Source organism: Vitis riparia, chromosome 12 (genome assembly GCF_004353265.1).
Source record: "Vitis riparia cultivar Riparia Gloire de Montpellier isolate 1030 chromosome 12, EGFV_Vit.rip_1.0, whole genome shotgun sequence".
Lineage (NCBI taxonomy): Eukaryota > Viridiplantae > Streptophyta > Magnoliopsida > Vitales > Vitaceae > Vitis > Vitis riparia.
In genome coordinates, this window is record NC_048442.1 from 4,259,301 (window position 1) to 4,281,769 (window position 22,469).

At 34.9% G+C, this 22,469-nt stretch overlaps 3 protein-coding genes across 3 annotated transcripts; all 3 read left to right on the forward strand.

Annotated features, from left to right (window-relative positions):
• Window positions 1–5,678: 5,678 nt before the first annotated feature.
• Window positions 5,679–12,691, forward strand: LOC117926863 (MDIS1-interacting receptor like kinase 2-like). The gene is made up of 2 exons (XM_034846155.1): window positions 5,679–5,779; window positions 12,208–12,691. Exons 1-2 carry the CDS (start codon window positions 5,679–5,681, stop codon window positions 12,689–12,691), a joined length of 585 nt encoding a protein of 194 aa, XP_034702046.1.
• A 5,949-nt stretch (window positions 12,692–18,640) lies between these two features.
• LOC117926864 (probable leucine-rich repeat receptor-like protein kinase At1g35710) lies at window positions 18,641–20,810 on the forward strand. The gene has a single exon (XM_034846156.1). The coding sequence runs from the start codon at window positions 18,641–18,643 to the stop codon at window positions 20,729–20,731; it is 2,091 nt and encodes a 696-aa protein (XP_034702047.1). The 3' UTR covers window positions 20,732–20,810.
• Window positions 20,811–21,080: 270 nt separating this feature from the next.
• Window positions 21,081–22,469, forward strand: LOC117926865 (MDIS1-interacting receptor like kinase 2-like). The gene is made up of 2 exons (XM_034846157.1): window positions 21,081–21,088; window positions 21,206–22,469. Exons 1-2 carry the CDS (start codon window positions 21,081–21,083, stop codon window positions 22,467–22,469), a joined length of 1,272 nt encoding a protein of 423 aa, XP_034702048.1.

The window sequence follows — 22,469 nt, forward strand, 5'->3', positions numbered from 1 at the left end:
GACGACGACCATAAATCAAAATGAAAGATGCTCTGAGCTAAACCGCTGCAAAATGATGTACCCATGTCAACTGAAACAAGTCCCCAACCCGAGATGTCCCAAAATACTATGCGATCATCGATACCATCAACATCCAAATCAATCTACTGAAGACCAGGAGGAGGAGGAACTGCATGTGTAGAATGCGTAGGCAGAGGATTGGTGGTCACACTTGGCCCAGCCAAGTTGACCAACCCTGAATCGATCAAATCCTGTATCGCATGATGAAGTGCTGAACAACGCTCAGTATCGTGCCCCGAAATCTGATGATACAAGCAGTGCTCATGTGAACGGAAATGAGGAGGAATAGGATGGGGCAAAGGCCTTGGCGCCAAAGGAACAATCACTCCAGCATCCCTGAGCTTCTCAAAAGCTCTAGTCAAAGTCATGCCCAACGGAGTGAACTGTCTCGCGGGCCTCTGTGCATATGGTCTAGGCGGTGGGTGAGTAGCGGCTCTCGGATGTGGTGGTCGCGGCTGCATGCTAGTCTGAGCAATGTAAGGCTCCTGAGCATAATCCAGCCGATACTGATACTGTGGAAGAGAGAAAGGAGCTCTGACTGTAGGAAGCCTATAAGCTGAGTGACACACGGGCCTCTGGTGCTGATAACTAATAGCACCAACCTCTCCAGATCTGGTAGATGATCCAATAGGCCTCTTCCCCTTACTGTCAGGGGAAATAGCAGTATCTGTCCATAATCCTCGAGCAATAGCCTCCTCAACACTAAAAGCCGCCTGAACCAGACTCTTGAGGTCCTGAAATGGGACGCCCACAAGACGTCTCGCGAACCTCGGCTGTAGGTTCCGAAGAACCATATCAATCTGATCCTGCTCCTTAGGCCGGTCTATCATACCAGCCACCTTTGCCCTCCAACGAGTGACAAAGGAAGAAATAGACTCGTCTGGTCTCTGCCTGGTGGCCTCCAACTCTCGTCTAGACACGTCAATATCAGCACTAAAAGCAAACTGAGTCAGGAACTCATGAGCCACATCCCCCCAGGTGCGGAGTCTCGAAGGCTCAACCGAAGCAAACCACCTCTGAGCTGCTCCACTAAGTGACATAGGGAAGAGGGCCACCAACTGCGCATCGTCGATACCATGTGCCCTCATGACCGTGCTGAACAGTCTCAAGTGGATCTTGGGACAACCAATCCCACTGTAACGCTCAATGTCTGGCATGCGAAACTTGGCGGGCAAGCTAGCCGCCGGTATGCCGTCTCTATCATCCCAAGTCAAACCTCCGTCCTGCAATCTGATCCGTCTCATCATGGACTCAAGCCTCTCAACCTTGGCCTCCTGCTCGGCTAAACGAGTATCCTCAATAGTGGGAACAATGGGAGGTGGCACTGTGACAGTAGGTGGTGGAATGGTCTCATAATGATCTGCCAGATGGAACGGAGTACCAAGTGAAACCCCAGGTGGACGAGTCTGTGCTGTCTGAGATGCATGAGGAATCGTCTCGTCAGTGACCATGCCAGCCGGATGAGGATCCTAGCGAGAACTCTCTAACTGATCCAAGCGTCTACTGACTCCGGCCATGAACTCCTGAAAGGAAGCAAGTGTGGAAGCTAGCTCGTCCGACATCTCAACTGAACTGTCTGAACTCGGATACGAATCCACTCTGATCAATCGACCTCCTACTCTCCTCCAATGATGTAACTCCAGACTCAAGCAACTCCTAAAACGACTCCCTACAATGCAAACAAAACAGATGAAGGACACGAGATAAACTCTAAAAGACGACAATACAACATACAAGCACATGGTCCTGAGGTGGCAATCAGAAATCTGGATATATGACGAGAACTCTGGAGTCATAAAGGTGTCCACTGCGAGATGGCTACAAATGTGACTAGAGAATTCTCATCAATAATCCAAGATGAAAGAGGTGCGAAAAACACGCTATCACGAGATCAATACTCCATCTATAAACACATATCCTTAACTCGACTTTCAACCCGAGCTCCATAAGAGAAAAAATGATAGGGTGATCAAGGCGACTCTCTCGAAAAAAGTGTGAATATGAAAACGTGCCTTTCACCTTTCCGTAATGAAAATATGAGCATCGAGTCGAAAATTGAATCAAGGATCAAACAAAGAATGAGGTATCGGGCTCGTGATAGGTGTACAGTGTAAAAAGGTGATCAATGAACATATCTCAAAGCATCGAGTGAGCGTCAACAAAGTGAATGGATGTGTCGAACCAAGAAAGAAATACGAAAGCTCTAGGGAGAAAGCATGACAAACTCATCGAGTGAAAAACACAAACCAAGGTGACATGACAAGGGTGATCCAACCGATACTCAAACTCAAACCGATCTCTGAGCACTCTCGACTGGAGACTAAAAAGAGGGAATACCGGATCCGAACTGTAACTAAAGAGCTCCGAAGGCCCTCAGATGCACCCACGTGTAGGGAGGGAGTCCTAGTAAAGGATCTAAGCTCATCCTACCAGGTCAAGGTGGCTCTACAATAAAATGGGTGGACTTTAAAAGATCCCTACCAGAAGCGATCGTACCCTCCGGTGGTACGCAACCCTCTGCACGTCTTCGAAGAGACGGGACACTTCCATGCAAGGTGGTCATCACCTCCACACATGCACTACCTCGACATCCCAAGGGGGGGGTTTCCTATGGTGAAACCTCTCAAACTCTCAACGCTCGATAGTCGACTAAAGTGCATAGTGAGTGGTGTGGGTGCATCCGAAAACCCTAGGAATCTTAAGCAGAAGAGGAAACACACTGGTCGCACGACTATCCATGAAACCTAGCTCGGGGCTATACAGGTCTTCAATGATCGGACTCCAATCAACATCAAAGTGTCGCTCTCCTCCAGAATGCTCCCGTACATCGATATAGCCCGTCGCTAGACCCTACTCTTAATTTCTGGCTCGGTCAGAGAACAAGCACACAGAAGGTCTCACACTTGTAAAAGTGAGAACCGAAATGAAGGAAATGACCGAGACCAAGAGATTTGGAGGTAGGGGGATAGAAGTGCGGCCCACATAGACAAGCAGCATGCAATCAAGCAGAAGAAGGGCAGTCATGCGACATGCAGTCAGGCATAGTACAAGATATATCACTCGTGCACACATACAAGCTATGACAAACGGATGGATAGTGATATAAAGACAACACGCTCAAGGATGGTCAAAATAATATACCAACAAGTGGATCAGCATGTCTAGTCGAATGATGTACAATAGTGAGTGTATGCATGTGAAGTGATCAAAACAATCATGACAAAATTAGGGTCAACGTGCTAAGCGAAGCAATAAGATCAATCATCAATAATCCAGAATGTCAATGTCTCAAACGAATATAGCAATGAAGCACAGAAATAATAGCTACCTCGGGATCCCTAATCAAAATAATCGACCATCATAATCAGTATGTCAATGTCCCAAGTAAAACAAACACCCAAGCATGCATCCAATGGTATCGGGAACTCTCAATGTGCAATCAAGAAAATAGGTACCCACTGATCGACTCATCAAACGCCACATTTGCTTTATCTTAAGTTCAAGCTTGACCCTCTAATGATCCCCAGTGGAGTCGCCATTTTGTGGACCCCGCATTTCGGCTCAATGCGTTTCCCACTCGATGGCGAAACTCGCTTTTTATTTCGAAAAATTGATTTTTATTGATTATTTGAAAATGACTTGGAGTCGCCACTTATTTTTGTTTTATTTTTAAAAGGGTAAACAAAATAAGAAAGAAAAACCCTAAGTGTGACTCCTTATTTTGGAAAAAGCGGTCTGCGAAAAACCGGATCGGGTTCGGGGGTCAGGTTACTTATCGGGAAGGTACGGTAGAAACCATAGCACCCCTCTAAATCCCTAAAGTCGGGTCTCTACTAATAAAATGAAGCTGGTGTGGCAATTAATAAGAAAGTCAATGGATACTCACATCAATCATGCGTATATGAGGATCACAATATGTATAGTGAATGATCAGAATGAGTGAATGCGTACCTGGGCAGCAAACATCAACGCGCTATCATGGAATGGGGTTAGTGAATAAACACAGAATGATTATATGTATATCAAGAACAGAGTAAATCAATCACGCATGACAAATAAATAAATCAATCAATCAATCAATTAGTCATGAAATCACATATGTGGGGGGCCCACCAAAGCCCGATTTATTTTTGCATGAATTAGTCTCACAAATTCCATTATCTTGGAATTGCGAGAATCACATTAATGCTTATATAAAAACCAAGAAGAATAGAAGGTTTATTTGAGAACCCGAGAGGAAATAAAACAGTTCGAGGGGAAAATTTGATTTTTGAAATTCATTTGAAAATTGGAGTCTCGAAAATTATTTGAAGATTGGAGTCTTGAGAATTAGATTTAAGAATTGGAATTTTGGATATTAAACTTGAAAGAAATTAGAATTTTGGAAATCAGGAATTAAGTTTGGAAATTGGAACTTTGAAAAAAACTGTTTAAAAATGGAAAAATAAATAAATAAATAAATGGAATAATAATATAAGGACGAAAATAATGATTAAATAAATAGGAATATTGGAATTTTTTGAAATTGGAAATTAAATTCGGAAGTCGGAAATTTTAAAGAAATGTTTAAAATAGAATTTTAGAATGAATAAATAAACCATTAGTGATAAATTAATGTGAATATGAGAATTTTTCGGGATTAGGAATTTAATTCGGAAATCAGAAGTTTTAAAGAATTGATTTTAAATGGAGTTTTAAAATAAATGAATAAAATTCTAATGATTAAATAAATTAATGGGAGTACGAGAATTTTCGGGATTAAGAATTTAATTCGGAAATCAGAAGTTTTAAAGAACTGATTTAAAATGGAATTTTGAAATAAATGAATGAAATATTAGTGATTAAATAAATTAATGTGAATATGGGAAATTTTGGAATTTAGAAATTAAAACTGGAAGTCGGAAATTTAGATGAATTGTTTAGAATTGAATTTTAGAATGAACAAATGAAATAATAATAATAAAAATAATAAGGATTAAATAAATAAATGTGGAAATTGGAATTCCGGAAATTAGAAATTGAATCTAGAAATCGGGATTTTGAAGAATTACTTAATGATGGAATTTTAAATAAATAAATAAACAATAATAATAATAATAATAATTAAATTAATGAACGGGAATAATTAGAATTTTTGAAATCGGAAATTAAATTTGGAAGTTGTAATTTTGAAGAATTGAAATTTAATATTAAAATGTGAAGGAATAAATAAACAAAATGGTGAGTGGTGGTGAAAGATTTGCATGCCAAAATGGCCATGCAATGTGACCTAGCTGCTAAGTGGTATGTTTAATTGGGAAATGAGTTAAAAAAAAAGAAAACAAAACTAGCGTGAGAGAATTGGACTTGTGGGGCCCTAATTCCATTATGCTTTTGAATTGATTATTCTTATTAGGATATTCTCCTATTCTCATTCCCCATCACATGAATTAAGATATTTGGATTTAGTGGGCCTACGGGTCATCATTCTCGGGCAGCTAGCATCAAATCCTCCAAAAGCTTCTCATTCCCATTAAAAATACACTTTGTTGGACTTTGAGACCTTCACAGTAGAGAAGCCCACTTTCGGATTTTCTGAAGCAACGTTGAAATTTCTTGGTTGACTGGTGAGAGGATGAATGACTGGCACTCGTGGTGGTGATGGCGGTGACACTGGCGATAATAGCACTGATGGCCCTGGTACCAAAACTCTACAAGGCTTGCAAATAACCCCAGAACCGTAACAGAGGTATTGGGACCCAGGATTACTGCTGAAATATATTATTGGAAATTCCTTGTTCCTTCGGACAGAGGTGAGAAAATAGATGCTCACCAGAACCAATATCAGAAACAGGGGAAGGTAGCTAAAACAGGGCACACATGGTAGAAACAAAAAGGAATTCATACGAGCCACATTCTGTATTTTTTTTATCAACGGGCTTTGATGATGGTGAGTGAAATCAAGCCAGATATCCCTTGGAGTTGCAAACAAAATAAAACAAAACAAAGATTTCTATATGATATATGGTGAATCTAAAACAGAGCCACTCTCAGAACCAATCAGAGAAATGAAGAATGTAGCAGGACTAAACCATTAACTCAAACATGAATCATGAAATCAAACACATAACCAAACAATCAACCACCACTGTTGAGAGAAAAATAACAAGACTATATACTGATAAAGTAAATCCCAGGATTTATGGTATCCATACCTCTCTTTTCTTCTCCCAAAAGCTCTCTCCCGTTACTCCTTTTTTTCTTCGCTTGCCCTTCGAGCTCTCTCTATCTCTCTCAAACTCTCTGCTTCCCCAAAAATATTTCTCTGAAACCCCGCGACTACCTAAGCTCTCTGCTCCTTTCCTTTTCTCCCTCGCCTCTCAAAGCTCTCTGCTACTCTACCCCTGCAGCTGGCTTCCCACCTCCAGAAACTTGCTCCTCCTTTTTTTTTTTTTTCTTTAGCTGTTTTTCTCTCCGGTGTTTTTTCCGTCACCAGCCTCAACAACCCCTGAAAAATCAGTCACCCCTCCAATCTCTCCCAGCTGCTCCCTCTGCTCCCCCCTTGCTTGTAGACCTTCCCATTTCTCTTATCATTTTCTTTTCCCCCGTCCAATCTCCCAGCTGCTCCCGTCCTCTCCATCCTTTCCAATCTCACCCACTCCCCTAAAAAAAAACAATATTTTTCATCCCTCTCCAGCCAACAAGGGGGTCTACACTCTCCTTCTCTTCTAAACTTTCACACAAAATCCTAAATTATAAGAGGGTTAAATATAACAACTATAGGGGAAAAGTCGTCCTTCAACAAATAAAAAGAAAATGTTAACAAGTTGAGCTCCACCCCCAATAGCCTTTAGATAGTGCCATAAGATTGATAAAGGCTTCACAATCAAACAAAGATGACTTCAAGTTGGGCAAAGCCTTTAAAATGCGTTAAGCATGAGTATTATTTTGGTTGTTTTTGGTATTTAGAATTTGACACTACCTATCAAAGTCATAAATGCATGCAAAACTATGGGACATATTTGTTAAGATGATTTCAAGTTATGCAAAGATTTTAAAATGGGTCACACATGAGCAATTATTTTGTTCATTTTTGTTATTTGGAAGTCAACACTGCCTAGAAAAGTCATGATGCATGTGAAAACTATGGGACAAGTTTTAAAAGATGATTTCAAGTTGGGCACAAACTTTAAAATGGGTCAAGCATGTCATTTATACTACCTATCAAAGTCATAAATATGTGTGAAACTATAGGATAAGTTTTTAAAGATGATTTTAAGTTAGGAAAAGATTCTAAAATGGGTCAAGCATGAGCAATTATTTTGGATGTTTTTGTTATTCGGAAGTCGACCCTACCTATCAAAGTCATGAATGCATGTGAAAACTATGGGACAAGTTTTTTTTAATATGATTTCAAGTTGGGCGAAGACTTTAAAATGGGTCAAGCATGAAATTGACACTACCTATTAAAGTCATGAATGCATGTGAAACAATGGGATAAGTTTTTTAAAGATGATTTGAAGTTAGGTGAAGACTTTAAAATAGGTCAAGCACAAGCAATTATTTTGGTTGTTTTTCTTATTCGGGAGTTAGGACTACTTATCAAATTCATAAATACAAGTGAGAACTATGGGACAAGTTTTTTAAGATGATTTTAAGTTAGGCGAAGACTTTAAAATGGGCCAAGCACAAACTTAAAAACAATGCCTATCAAAGTCATAAGCACAAACTTAAAAAAAATACATGTGAAACTATGAGACAAGTTTTTTAAAGATGATTTCAAGTTAGGTAAAGACTTTAAAATGGGTGAAGCAAAAGCAATTATTTTGGTCATTTTTGTTATTTGAAAGTTGACAATACCTATCAAAGTTATGAATGTATGTGAAAACTATGGGACAATTTTTTTTAGGATGTTCTCAAGTTGGGCAAAGACTTTAAAATGGGTCAAGTATGAGCAATTATTTCAATGGTTTTTGGCATTTTGAATTGGTACCACATATCAAAGTCATGCATTCTATCAAAGTCATAAATGAATGTAAAACTATGAGACAAGTCTTTTAAGATGAATTGAAGTTGGCAACTACTTTAAAATGGGTAAAGTAGAAGTTAACACTACTTATCAAAGTTATGGATGCATGGGAAACTATGAGATAAGTTTTTTAAGATGATTTCAAGTTGGGAAAACACTTTAAAATGGGTCAAGCACAAAATTGCCACTACCTATCAAAGTCATGAATGCATGTGAAACTATGGAACAAGTTTTTCAAGATGATTTCAAGTTAGACAAAGATTTTAAAATGGGTTAAGTCATTTTTCTATTTCAGAAGTCGACACTATCTATGAAATTCATGAATGCATGTGAGAACTATGGAACAAGTTTTTTAAGATGATTTCAAGTTGGGCAAAGACTCTAAAATGGGTTAAGCACAAAGTTGACATGGCTTATCAAAGTAAAAAATATATGTGAAACTATGAGACAAGTTTTTTAAAGATGATTTCAAGTTAGGGAAAGACTTTAAAATGGGTGATGCAAGAGCAATTATTTTGGTCATTTTTTTTTTATTTGAAGCTCGACACTACCTATCAAAGTTATGAATGTATGTGAAAACTATGGGATAAGTTTTTTTAGGATGATTTCAAGTTGGACAAAGACTTTAAAATGGATCAAGCATGAGCAATTATTTCGGTGGTTTTTGGTATTTTGAGTTGGTACCACATATCAAATTAATGCATTCTATCAAAGTCATAAATGCATGTAAAACTATGAAACAAGTCTTTGAAGATGATTGGAAGTTGGCAAAGACTTTAAACTAGATCAATCATGAGGAATTATTTAAGTTGTTGTTGGTATTCAAAAGTAGACAACACCTATCTAGGTTATGCATGCACATGAAACTATGGGACAAGGTTTTTAAGCTAGGCAAAAACTTAAAAATGGGTTAAGCACGGTCAAATGAATTATTTTGATGGTTTTATTATTTGGGAGTTATTGAGTTGATTGTAATTTTATTATTTAATAAGATGTGAACAAACTTAGGCCTTGTAGTAAATATGTCTTAAATTTGCCCATGAATTACTAGGCTCTTTGTTTCACAATTTATTTGAAATTAATTAGTTTTAAATCTTTTTACTAAGTATAGTTTTTTGCTCATAAGTTATTATCATCATTTTTAATTATTAGTTAAAGTTAAATGTCGGTACTTGTTACATTTTCTATTTAAGTATTTAGATTTTGTTTGAATATATTTTTTGTTTTTTGTTTCTAAAATTAAATATTTTTATATAAAAAGTTGAAACTCTTATACAAAAAGTATGAACTTAACTTATACTTTAAACAATTTTAAAATTTGAAGTAGTAAAATTTTTTTCATGCCTCAATTTTTAAAAACCATTATATTTTTTTTTTTTGTGTAAGACTTCAAGATTTTTTTGTATTTTATATAAGTTATTTCTATTTAAAAAAATAGAAAACAAAAATTATATCTAAATGGACACTTAATTATTTAGTACAAGTGAATTAATTGAAAACAAATTTATAAATAGTAAGCCGAGTAACATTTTCTTCTAAGACATTTTCTACAATAATTTAATTCATGGACCCATGCATAGTCCATTCCCCAACTTAAAACAGTTGATTAATTAAACAAAAGGACCTAATCTTTAAACCTCATAAATTGATATTGTTTTTCATATAGATATAAAACAAAATTGATTCTCCTAAATTGATTTTACCTTATCTACAAAAGTTTTCATATAGATATACGTATGCACTTAAGGAAAGAAGTTTAGGCCTTGTTTGACATGACAACTATTTTTAAAAATAGTATGAAAAACAATTTTTTAGAGCAATTTTTGAAAACTATTGTTTGATGTTTTATAAAACAAAAGTTTGTTTGAAAACCTGAATTGTTTTTAACATGGTTTTAATATTTTTAAATATGTTTTAAAAATAATTTTTATATCTCATGTTTTATTTTTAATCATTCTATATGTTTGTATAATTATTTTTTAAAACAACCTTCAAAAAACAAGTGAAAACAACTAAAATATGTTATTTAAAAACACTATATTTTCTAAACAGAAAATAAAAAATAGTTTTTCGGTTGTGAAATATGTTTTCCTATTTTTGTTGGGTTGTTTGGTTAAAGGAGTCAAAATAACCCCCATATTTGCAAAAATAATCCACTGTTCAAAAAGTACAAAAAATGACTCGGTTAAGACAAAAATGCCCCTCCTTTTATTTCCCTCCAACACTTACAACTTCTCCTCTTTTGCTTCATTTACAAAACAACTCCTCATCTCTTCCTTCAGAAACTGAGAAAAAAAAAATTCATCTTCTTCTTCTACTTCATTATCTTCCCTTGGTGCGTAGAACGGAAAGCTCATATTTTATTTAGAAACCACTTTATGTCTTTTTAAGAATGGGCTTTTTAGTTCCATTCCTCAAGAAATTGGATTGTTAAGATCTCTTAATTTTCTTGATTTATTAGCTAACAATCTCACTGGTCTGATCCCTTCATCTATAGAAAACTCGAGGAACTTAATCACTTTACATCTTTTTGAGAATGAGCTTTCTGGTTCTATCCATTAAGAAATTGGATTATTGAGATCTCTTAATGATCTTCTATTATCAACTAGAAACCTCATTGGTCCAATCCTTCCTTCCATTGGTAACTTGAGGAACTTAACCACTTTGTACCTTTTTAAGAATGAGCTTTCTGGTTTCATTCCTAAAGAAATTGGATTGTTGAGATTTCTTAATGTTCTTGATTCATCAGCTAACAATCTCATTGGTCTTATCCCTCCATCTATAGGAAACTTGAGGAATTGTATCTTCATACAAACAAACTATATGGTTCTATTCCTCAAGAAATTGGATTGTTGACATCACTTAATGATCTTCAAGTGGCAACTAATAGTCTCACTGGTCCGATCCCTCCTTCCATAGGAAACTTGAGAAACTTAACCACTTTGTATCTTTTTTAGAACAAGCTTTCTGGTTCAATTCCTCAAGAAATTCGATGGTTGAGATTGCCTGATGATCTTAATTTGTCATTTAACAATCTTAGCTGTTCAATACCAGCTTCCATAGGAAACTTGTCCGGCTTAACCTTGTTGGCCCTTCATTACAACAAACTTAGTGGTGCCATTTCTCCATAAATGAATAATAGCACTCATTTGAAATCTTTGATGCTAGCTGAGAATAACTGCATTGGCCAACTTACACAAGAGATCTGCCTTGGTAGTGTTCTTGAATAATTTGCTGCCTTAGGAAACCATTTCACTGGTCCTATTCCAAAGAACTTGAAAAATTACACAAGCTTATTTATGGTTAGGCTTGAAAGAAACCAACTTACGGGAGACATAGCTGAAAGCTTTGGTGTCTACCCAGGCCTAAATTATATTGATATAAGCAGTAACAATTTTTATGGTGAGCTCTTTAAGAAATGGGGGCAGTGCCACATGCTCACAAACCTGAACATCTCCAACAATAATATTGCTAGTGCTATACCGCCTCAACTTGGGAAAGCCATTCTACTGCAACAGCTTGATCTCTCCTCAAATCATTTGATTGGAAAGATACCCAAAGAATTGGGTATGTTGCCCTCATTATTCAAATTGTTGCTAGGCAACAACAATCTTTCAAGAAGTATTCCTTTGGAATTGGGAAACTTATCCAATCTTGAAATTCTTGACTTGGCATCAAACAACTTAAGTGGTTGAAGTCCCAAACAACTAGGAAACTTCTGGAAATTATCATCCTTGAACTTGAGCGAGAATAGATTTGTGGATAGCATTCCTGATTAGAGATACCACCACTGATTAGAGAATTACAGTACCTGGAAATGTTGAATCTCTCTCATAACAGGCTCTCTGGCACCATCCCACACACGTCTGACAAGTTGATAAGCCTAACGGTTGCTGATATATCCTACAATCAATTGGAAGGTCCTCTCCCCAACATCAAAGCCTTTCCTCCATTTGAGGCATTCAAAAATAATAAAGGTCTGTGTAGTAATAATGTCACTCATCTCAAGCCATGCAGTGCTAGTAGACACAAGGCCAACAAGTTTCCTGTTCTGATCATAATAATCCTCATTGTGAGCACTCTATTGTTCTTATTAGATTTTATTATTGACATTTTTTTTTCCAAAAGTTGAGGAACAGAAAAACCAAGTCCCCAGAAGCAGATGTTGAAGATCTATTTGCAACATGGGGCCATGATGGGGAATTGTTGTGTGAGCACGTCATACAGGGGATTGACAATTTCAGTTCGAAACAATGTATTGGCACTGGAAGATATGGCACTCTTTACAAGGCTGAGTTGCCAATAGGTTGGGTTGTTGCTGTGAAAAAACTTCACTCATCAGAAGATGGATATATGGCTGATTTGAAAGCTTTCAAAAGTGAGATTCATGCTTTAACACATATAAGGCATCACAATATTGTTGAGTTTTATGGCTTGAGTTCATTTGTAGAGAACTCATTTTTGGTTTATGAGTTTATGGAAAATGGGAGCTTGAGAAACATTATTAGCAATGATGAAGAAGCAGAAAAATTAGATTGGATGGTGAGGCTAAATGTTGTTGAAGGCGTGGCTAAAGCTTTATCCTATATGCACCATGATTGTTCACCTCCCATAATTCATTGAGACGTATTGAGCAACAATGTGTTGTTAGATTCAGAATATGAAGCTCATAATATGACTTTAGCACGACTAGGCTTTTAAAGTCAAGACTCATCTAATTGGACTTCATTGGCAGGAACTTTTGGTTATACTACTACAGGTACATTTTTCCTAGTGCCTTGCTTATCTCTAAACGACCTCTATACATCATATGTAACTTTCATAATTGCTTAGTAGAGCAGAGCATGAGCTAATCTTCTTTGCAAAACTTGCTTAGAAGATGAAGGTGGATAATAAAACTGATGTTTATAGCTTCGGAGTGGTAACATTAGAAGTAATTATGGGAAAGCATCCTGGAGAACTCATCTTATCCCTATTATCATTAGTGTCCTCATCATCCTCATCACCATCAACTGTCGACCATTGCCTGTTGAATGATGTGATGGACCAGCAGTTCCCAGATAGAAAAGATGAACAATCTAACAAAAATTGCAATCCTTTTGCCTTCAAGTGGATACCACCTTTAAGAGCATTGAGAATTTGAATGATGTAGGTCCATCAATGGTGATGGCAAGCCCAAGTGGGCTTCAAAGTGGCTTGTCAAGACAATTGTTTGATAAGGAAAATGCATACGTGGTCCTACATCTTTTATGCGGTAATGCCCAAAAGATTTTCCTCTAATTTTTGTGATTCTTCTAAGCCTCACAAATGCATTAATCTTGTTGAACAATTTTATATCCCTAGAAATTATGGCTATCAATGATTCAGTTGAGTGTATTGACTCAAATTATTTTATTATTTATTTTTTGAAAAGTAAATATTTATAGTCTTGATGTTTTGGTAAGTTACTTTTAAACTTAACAAAGGATTGGGAAACTATTGGTCTAGGGTTAACCAATAGGACTACATAAATATGTGACTTTATTTAGGATTTTTATAGAGAAGGAAAAACTAAGCAAAAAGTAAAGAGAAATAGAGAAAGGGTGTATTGAGTTTTTGGTAAAGAAAGATTGAGAGAGTTTGAAATGTGTATTTCTAAGAAACATGTTTACACAATTTTCAAGTTAACTTCAAGATTGACAAAGACTTTAAAATAGGTAATGCATGACCAATTATTTAGGTTGGTTTTGGTAATTTGAAGTTGCTGAGTTCATAATAACTTTATTATTTGATAGTATTTTAACAAACTTGGGCCATGCACTAAACATGTGTTGGATTTACCCATGAATGTTTCACAATTTCTTTGAAATTAATTAGTCTTAATTCTCTTTATTAAGTATACTTTTTTGCTTATGAGTTCGTTGTTATCATTTTTAACTATAGATTTAAGTAAATTTCATTGTTTGATAATTTTTATGTAAGCATTTGTGTTCCATTTAGATATATTTGCTATTTTTTATCTTTTTAAAAAGAAAACTTCATGTAAAAAAATATAAATTCATATACAAAAAATATAGACTTACCTTACATTTTGAAAAATATTTTTCAAAAAATTTAAAATTCCAAATAGTAATTTTTTTTAATATCTCATTTTTTTAAAATCAAGTTTAAAAAGGCACTACATTTTGGATACAAGACTCAAAGACTTTTTATATTTTATGTAGAAGTTATTGTTATTTTTATTTTTAAAACTAGAAAATAACTCCATCCAAAAGGACACTCAATTATTAGTATAATTAATTAATTGAAAGCAAATGTATAAATAGTACACTAAATAACATTTTTATTGTGAGATGTTTTATATAGTAATTTAATTCATGGACCCCATGTATGGTCCACTCCCCAACTAGAATAGTTGATTATTTGAACAAAAGAACAACCTCATTATGGTTATATTAATTGTTTTTCATCTATTATTTGTGATGGTAGTTGTGTCTTAAGACTTGAAGACTTTTTGTCTTTTATATAGAAGTTGTAAATATTTTTTATTTTTAAAACTAGAAAAATAAAAACTCCATCCAAATGGACACTTAATTATTAGTAAATTAATTAATTGAAATCAAATGTATAAATAGTGAGCTAAATAACTTTATTCTTGTGAGACATTTTGTAGAATAATTTAATTCATGGACCACATGTGTGGTCCATTCCCCAACTAGAATAGTGGATTACTTGAACAAATGAACAACCTCATAATGGCTATATTAATTGTCTTTCGTCTATTATTTGTGATGGTAGTTGTGTCTTAAGACTCAAAGACTTTTTATGTTTTGTATAGAAGTTATTACTATTTTTTATTTTTAAAACTAGAAAATGAGAACTCCATCCAAATGGACACTTAATTCTTAATACAATTAATTAATTGAAAGCAAATGTTTAAATAATAAGCTAAATAACATTTTTCTTGGAGACATTTTGTACAATAACTTAATTCATGCACCCCATGTGTGGTCCATTCCCCAACTACAATAGTTGATTATTTGAACAAAAGAACAACCTCACAATGGTTATATTAATTATTTTTCATCTATTATATGTGATGGTAGTTGTGTCTTAAGACTCGAAGATTTTTTATATTTTCAATAAAAGTTATTTCTATTTTTTATTTTTAAAACTAGAAAATAAGAACTTTATCCAAATGAATACTTATATATTAGTACAATTAGTTAATTGAAAGCAAATGTATAAATAGTAAGCTAAGTAACATTTTTCTTGTGAGACATTTTGTACAATAACTTAATTCGTGGACCCCATGTATGGTCCATTCCCCAACTAGAATAGTTGATTATTTGAACAAAGAAAAACTTCATTATGGCTATATTAATTGTTTTTCATCTATTATTTGTGATGGTAGTCGTATCCTCTTCAATCTATTAATGTATCAACTACAAGCATTGATGAGGTTATGTTACTCCCTCGGTCCAATTTTTGCATTAAATTTTGTTTTTTCTAATAGCTATGCATGTATAAAAGTCTAGGGTGAGAGTCTTTAAATTATATATAGAAGATATTGTCATCTTTACATTGTTCAATCAATCATGAATAATGCATGAGGGGAGCAGTTTGATTTATTTTTATAAACATTTACTGATTTTTGTAAAATTTATTTTAATTTTAAATCTTATTAACATAATAAAAAATAAAAACATGATTTATATTATGATTGATTTTAAATAGAAGCAGTTTTCATATAAATATAAATTCTTTTTAGGAAAAAAGTTTTAAGTCCCTTCACCTAGTGATAACTACTCTTAGCATTGATGATGTGAGTTATCTCCCTTGAATTATTTAGTGATAAGAATTGTTGATAAAAACAAAAAGAATTGCATGATGTTTCTATCCCATTAAAGTTAATTTTATCAAATACATATGAATAGATATGTAAGATTTACTTCACAATTAAGGAATTATTTTAATAAAAAAAATAGTATAAAAATTGATTTACCAATTAAAGAGTCAATAGTCTAGTTCACTTCACAATCAAATTAATTTGCGATATCACAATTTTTATAACAAAATAAATATATTTTTTATTTTCATATCAACAAGTTTATTTTTGTTTTCAATTATTATGCAGTTTTCATCTCTAAATAGCTCTTAGGAGATTGAGAGGTCTTTTTGTTTGAGCTTAAATTTGAAATACATGCTAGTCATGGAACACAATTTTTTAAAGTAAAAAAGCCCACTTTTATGTATCTCTAGATCCCATTATTCAAGGCAATGAGCTTCGTCTTCAACAAAAAAAAAAAAAAAGATAGTTGGGTGAGATTTGTCTTATATATAAATATATGTATATCTCAACAAAATAAGTCACTAACATGATATGGACAAAGCTCCAAATCTTATCCAAGTAATTCATATCCACATATAATTCGAGGAAGAATTTTCCACCATTTAGTAAAACTTTTTCAAAATTAAAATTAATTTGCACTCATGTTAAGAATTTTCCACCATTTAGTAAGAGTATTTCTAAAATTGTTTTTAATAAAAATACTAGAAGAATGTATTTTTGTAAAATGAAAATTTATATGAAATATTAGTATTTTTTATATTTCTTTCATCCTTTAAAAGAAATACTCATCAAGTGTTTATCCAAGAAGAAGCACTCCAAGTGCTTTTAATAAAAATTAAGAGCACTTTGATAAAATTAAATAAAATAAGTGTGGGATTGAGCTATATAATCCTTTTCAATTCCATTAGTTGTAGACAAAGAAGTAGTTGGATGTCAACACCAACTAATGGGAATGTTGGATGTATCACATTTAAGTCTATAACAAGGCTACTATCTTCACAGGTTTTCTCTAGGATGAATTCGTTTAACTAGAGTAGTTGGAGTAAAGTGATTCAGTGTGAAATGATCCCGGCGTTCCTATCCTTTGCTGATTACTTTCAGCCTAGGTTCTTCCTGCTCAAGAATGTGAGGACCTTGCCATCTTTCAACAAAGGACAGGCATTCTGACAAACTCTAGTTTTGTAGAGTAGTCTATGAAGCATTCATCAGCATTATTAGATTGTAAATTCCCATCTTGGTCTTGAGCTACGGTATGGCCACAACTGTTGAGGGTTTTGCAGATGTTTCCAAAATTTTGTCTCTAAAATTGAATCAAATCCCATCATGTTGGGTCCCCATGATGTGATTTTTCACAAAATTGGAAAACCCATACAGGGTTTAGAATTTAGGAGGCCAGAAAAGATGAGGATTGAATTGAATACGAGATGTATTAACTCTAATTGCAAAGCTTAAATTTGAATAGAAAATAGAGGATTTTACACTTAGGAGTGTAAACGTTCTATTTAAAACAAAAAACAAAACAAAACAAAAAAAGAAAAGAAAAATTTGTTCCCAAAGAGCAAAAATGAACTATCTAACAAAAATTCAAATCTCTTTTTACTTCAAGTACATATGGCCTTTCAAGAGCATTGAGAATTTGAATGATGTAGGTCCATCACTAGTGATGGCAAGCCAAGTGGGCTTTAGAATGGCTTGTCAAGACAATTGTTTGATAAGGAAGATGCATGTGTACGTTGGTCCTACATCTTTTTGTAATGCCCAAAATTTCCTTTGATTTTTGTGATTCTTCTGAGCTTCACAAATGCATTAACCTTGTCAAACAATTTTTGTGACATCTCACTTTGGATAAGTTAAAAAAACTCATGATGATATATATATGTTGGCCTCCTTTTAACCTTAGAGATGCATTTTAAAGCCTTGAGAACCCCTTGGCTTAGAATAGACCATACGTAAACAATTGTGTCTTATTTGGATGTAAAACAAAGTGAAAATTTGGTAGTCCTTAGTCCTTGTTGTGGTCCAAATACTAATTCCTTAAGACTTCCAAATGAAAAAAAACATATCTATATTTTTCATAGATGATGGGTCTCACTTACAAATTATAAACACCTTTAATAAAAATGATAAACATCAACCACAAATTATGCATTTGTCTAGGAAAGAAGTAGAAGAAATGACAACTAATTTGGTTTTGAAATACAACATAAATGATTTATAAAATATTAAGAGAAATAAGATAGGTCATATTGTAAGGATAAAAATTATGAAAGAACTAATAGAGTTAAAAGGGTTTATTTCTCAGGGCAAAATAGTTAAAAGAATTCAATCCAAACAATGAGTAATGTTGGTTTCAATGAACTTCCTATATCAACTGGGTTCGTGATGTGGGCATATTTGGTTCTTACTTCTTAAAATGAATTGTAATTATTAATTTTAAAAAGGTTATATTTAAAAGTGCATAGAGTGAAAAAGGAATATTTTTAATTATTTCATATGCAATTGCAGGAGTAAATTTTAATTAAAAAATTAAGAGCATTTTGATAAAATAAAATAAGTGGAATTGAGCTCATGTATATAATACTTTTCAATTCCATTAATTGTAGACAAAGCAAGTGGTTAGATGTCAACACCAACTAATGGAAATCTTGGATGTATCACATTTAAGTCTATAAATAAGTGTTTCGTCTTCATCCTTCCCTACAGGTAAACCTCTTAATAACTTCATTTCTACCAATTCAACAATGGCGCTTGAATATTTTTCATCCTACTCCTTACTCCCCCGACTCATCATCACTCCTTGCTTATTCATATTTCTCATTTTCCTTCTGTACTCGATATCATTATTCCATGTCACTTTTACATCTGCCTCTACACCTACCACTTCCTTTTTGAAAGTTGAACAAGATCAAGAGGCAGTTGCTCTTCTAACATGGAAGACCAGTCTTGATAATCAAACCCAATCTTTCCTTTCTTCTTGGTTTGGACGCAATTCTTGCCATCATTGGTTTGGAGTGACTTGTCATAGCTCAGGAAGTGTCTCCAATATAGACCTTCACAGTTGCGGTTTGAGAGGTACACTCCACAATCTCAACTTCTCATTACTCCCCAACCTCCTCACTCTTAATCTTTATAACAACTCCCTCTATGGAACTATTCCAATCAACATTGGTAATATTTCCAAACTAATCACATATCTTGACTTTGGTTTCAATCATTTCACTGGTGTAATATCTCCCCAACTTGGATTTCTAACATCTCTTAGCGTTCTAGCATTGTCTTCTAATAATTTTAAAGGCCCAATTCCTCCTTCCATAGGTAACTTAAGAAACTTAACCACTCTATATCTTTTTGAGAACGAGCTTTCTGGTTTCATCCCTCAAGAAATTGGATTGTTAAGATCTCTTAATGATCTTCAATTGTCAAATAACAATCTCACTGGTCCAATCCCTTCTTCCATAGGTAACTTGAGGAACTTAACCACTTTGTACCTTTATATAAACGAACTATCTGGTTCTATTCCTCAAGAGATTGGATTGTTGACATCACTTAATGATCTTGAGTTGTCAATGAACAATCTCACTGGTCCAATCCCTCCTTCCATAGGTAACTTGAGGAACTTAACCACTTTGTACCTTTATATAAACAAATTATCTGGTTCTATTCCTCAAGAAATTGGATTGTTAACATCACTTAATGATCTTGTGTTGGCAATTAATAATCTCATTGGTCCAATCCCTCCATCCATAGGAAACTTGAGAAACTTAACCAATCTGTATCTTTCTAAGAATGAGCTTTCTGGTTCCATCCCTCAAGAAATTGGATTGTTAAGATCTCTTAATGTTCTTCAATTGTCAACTAACAATCTCACTGGTCCAATCCCTCCTTCAATAGGTAACTTAAGGAACTTAACCACTTTGTACCTACATACAAACAAACTATCTGGTTCTATTCCTCAAGAAATTGGATTGTTGACATCACTTAATGATCTTGAGTTGTCAATTAACAGTCTCACCGGTTCAATCCCTCCTTCCATAGGTAACTTAAGGAACTTAACCACTTTGTACCTTCATACAAACAAACTATCTGGTTCTATTCCTCAAGAAATTGGATTGTTGACATCACTTAATGATCTTGAGTTGTCAATTAACAGTCTCACCGGTTCAATCCCTCCTTCCATAGGTAACTTGAGGAACTTAACCACTTTGTACCTTCATACAAACAAACTATCTGGTTCTATTCCTCAAGAGATTGGATTGTTGACATCACTTAATGATCTTGAGTTGTCAATTAACAGTCTCACCGGTTCAATCCCTCCTTCCATAGGTAACTTAAGGAACTTAACCACTTTGTACCTTCATACAAACAAACTATCTGGTTCTATTCCTCAAGAAATTGGATTGTTGACATCACTTAATGATCTTGAGTTGTCAATTAACAGTCTCACCGGTTCAATCCCTCCTTCCATAGGTAACTTGAGGAACTTAACCACTTTGTACCTTCATACAAACAAACTATCTGGTTCTATTCCTCAAGAGATTGGATTGTTGACATCACTTAATGATCTTGAGTTGTCAATTAACAGTCTCACCGGTTCAATCCCTCCTTCCATAGGTAACTTAAGGAACTTAACCACTTTGTACCTTCATACAAACAAACTATCTGGTTCTATTCCTCAAGAAATTGGATTGTTGACATCACTTAATGATCTTGAGTTGTCAATTAACAGTCTCACCGGTTCAATCCCTCCTTCCATAGGTAACTTGAGGAACTTAACCACTTTGTACCTTCATACAAACAATCTGGTTCTATTCCTCAAGAGATTGGATTGTTGACATCACTTAATGATCTTCAGTTGGAAACTAATAGTCTCACTGGTTCGATCCCTCCATCCATTGGAAACTTGAGAAATTTAACCACTTTATATCTTTTTGAGAACAAGCTTTCTGGTTCCATCCCTCAAGAAATTGGATTGTTGAGATCACTTAGTAGTCTTGACTTGGCAACTAATAGTCTCACTGGTCCAATCCCTCCATCCATTGGAAACCTGTCCAGTTTAACCTTTTTGTTCCTTGATCACAACGAGCTTAGTGGTGTTATTCCTCTTGAAATGAATAATATCACTCATTTGAAATCTTTACAGTTAGTTGAGAATAACTTCATTGGCCAACTACCACAAGAGATATGCCTTGGTAGTGTTCTTGAAAACTTTACAGCCTCTGGAAACCATTTCACTGGTCCTATTCCGAAAGGCTTGAAAAATTGCACTAGCTTATTCAGAGTTAGGCTTGAAAGAAACCAACTGACAGGGACCTAGCCGAAAGTTTTGGTGTGTACCCGACCCTAAATTATATTGATCTAAGCAGCAACAATTTTTATGGTGAGCTTTCTGAGAAATGGGGGCAGTGCCACAGGCTCACAAACCTGAACATCTCCAACAACAATATTTCTGGTGCTATACCGCCTCAACTTGGGAAAGCAATTCAGCTGCAACAACTTGATCTCTCCGCCAATCATCTAAGTGGGAAGATCCCGAAAGAGTTGGGTATGTTGCCATTATTATTCAAATTGTTGTTAGGAAACAACAATATTTCTGGCAGTATTCCTTTGGAATTGGGACACTTATCCAATCTTGAAATTCTTGACTTGGCATCAAACAACATAAGCGGTCCAATTCCCAAACAACTGGGAAACTTCTGGAAATTACGGTCCTTCAACTTGAGCGAGAATAGATTTGTGGATAGCATTCCTGACGAAATTGGAAAGATGCATCATCTTGAAAGTCTAGATCTTAGTCAAAATATGTTGACAGGAGAGGTTCCACCGCTTCTTGGAGAATTACAGAACCTAGAAACGTTGAATCTCTCCCATAACGAGCTCTCCGGTACCATCCCACACACTTTTGATTATCTGATAAGCCTGACAGTTGCTGATATATCCTACAATCAGTTGGAAGGTCCTCTCCCCAACATCAAAGCTTTCGCTTCTTTTGAGGCATTCAAAAATAATAAAGGTCTTTGTGGAAATAATGTCACTCATCTCAAGCCATGCGGTGCTAGTCGAAAGAGGGCCAGCAAGTTTTCTATTTTGATCGTAGTACTCCTCATTGTGAGCACTCTATTGTTCTTATTTGCTTTTATTATTGGCATTTATTTTCTTTTCCAAAAATTGAGGAAGAGAAAAACCAAGTCTCCTGAAGCAGATGTTGAAGATCTATTTGCAATATGGGGCCATGATGGGGAATTGTTGTATGAGCACATCATACAGGGGACCGAAAATTTCAGTTCGAAACAGTGTATTGGCACTGGAGGATATGGTACTGTTTACAAGGCTGAGTTGCCAACAGGTCGGGTTGTTGCTGTGAAAAAGCTTCACTCATCAGAAGATGGAGATATGGCTGATTTGAAAGCTTTCAAAAGCGAGATTCATGCTTCAACACAGATAAGGCATCGCAATATCGTCAAGCTTTATGGCTTCAGTTCATTTGCAGAGAACTCATTTTTGGTTTATGAGTTTATGGAAAAGGGAGTTTGCGAAACATTCTATGCAACGACGAAGAAGCAGAAAGATTAG

Excerpts from the sequence above, each read along its gene's own strand:
- LOC117926863 (XM_034846155.1), top strand. The coding sequence starts at position 5,679 with ATGACTGGCACTCGTGGTGGTGATGGCGGTGACACTGGCGATAATAGC. Across the intron at positions 5,780-12,207 it reads TTGCAAATAACCCCAGAACC|AAAAACCAAGTCCCCAGAAG; the intron begins GTAACAGAGGTA and ends GTTGAGGAACAG.
- LOC117926864 (XM_034846156.1), top strand. The coding sequence starts at position 18,641 with ATGGCGCTTGAATATTTTTCATCCTACTCCTTACTCCCCCGACTCATC.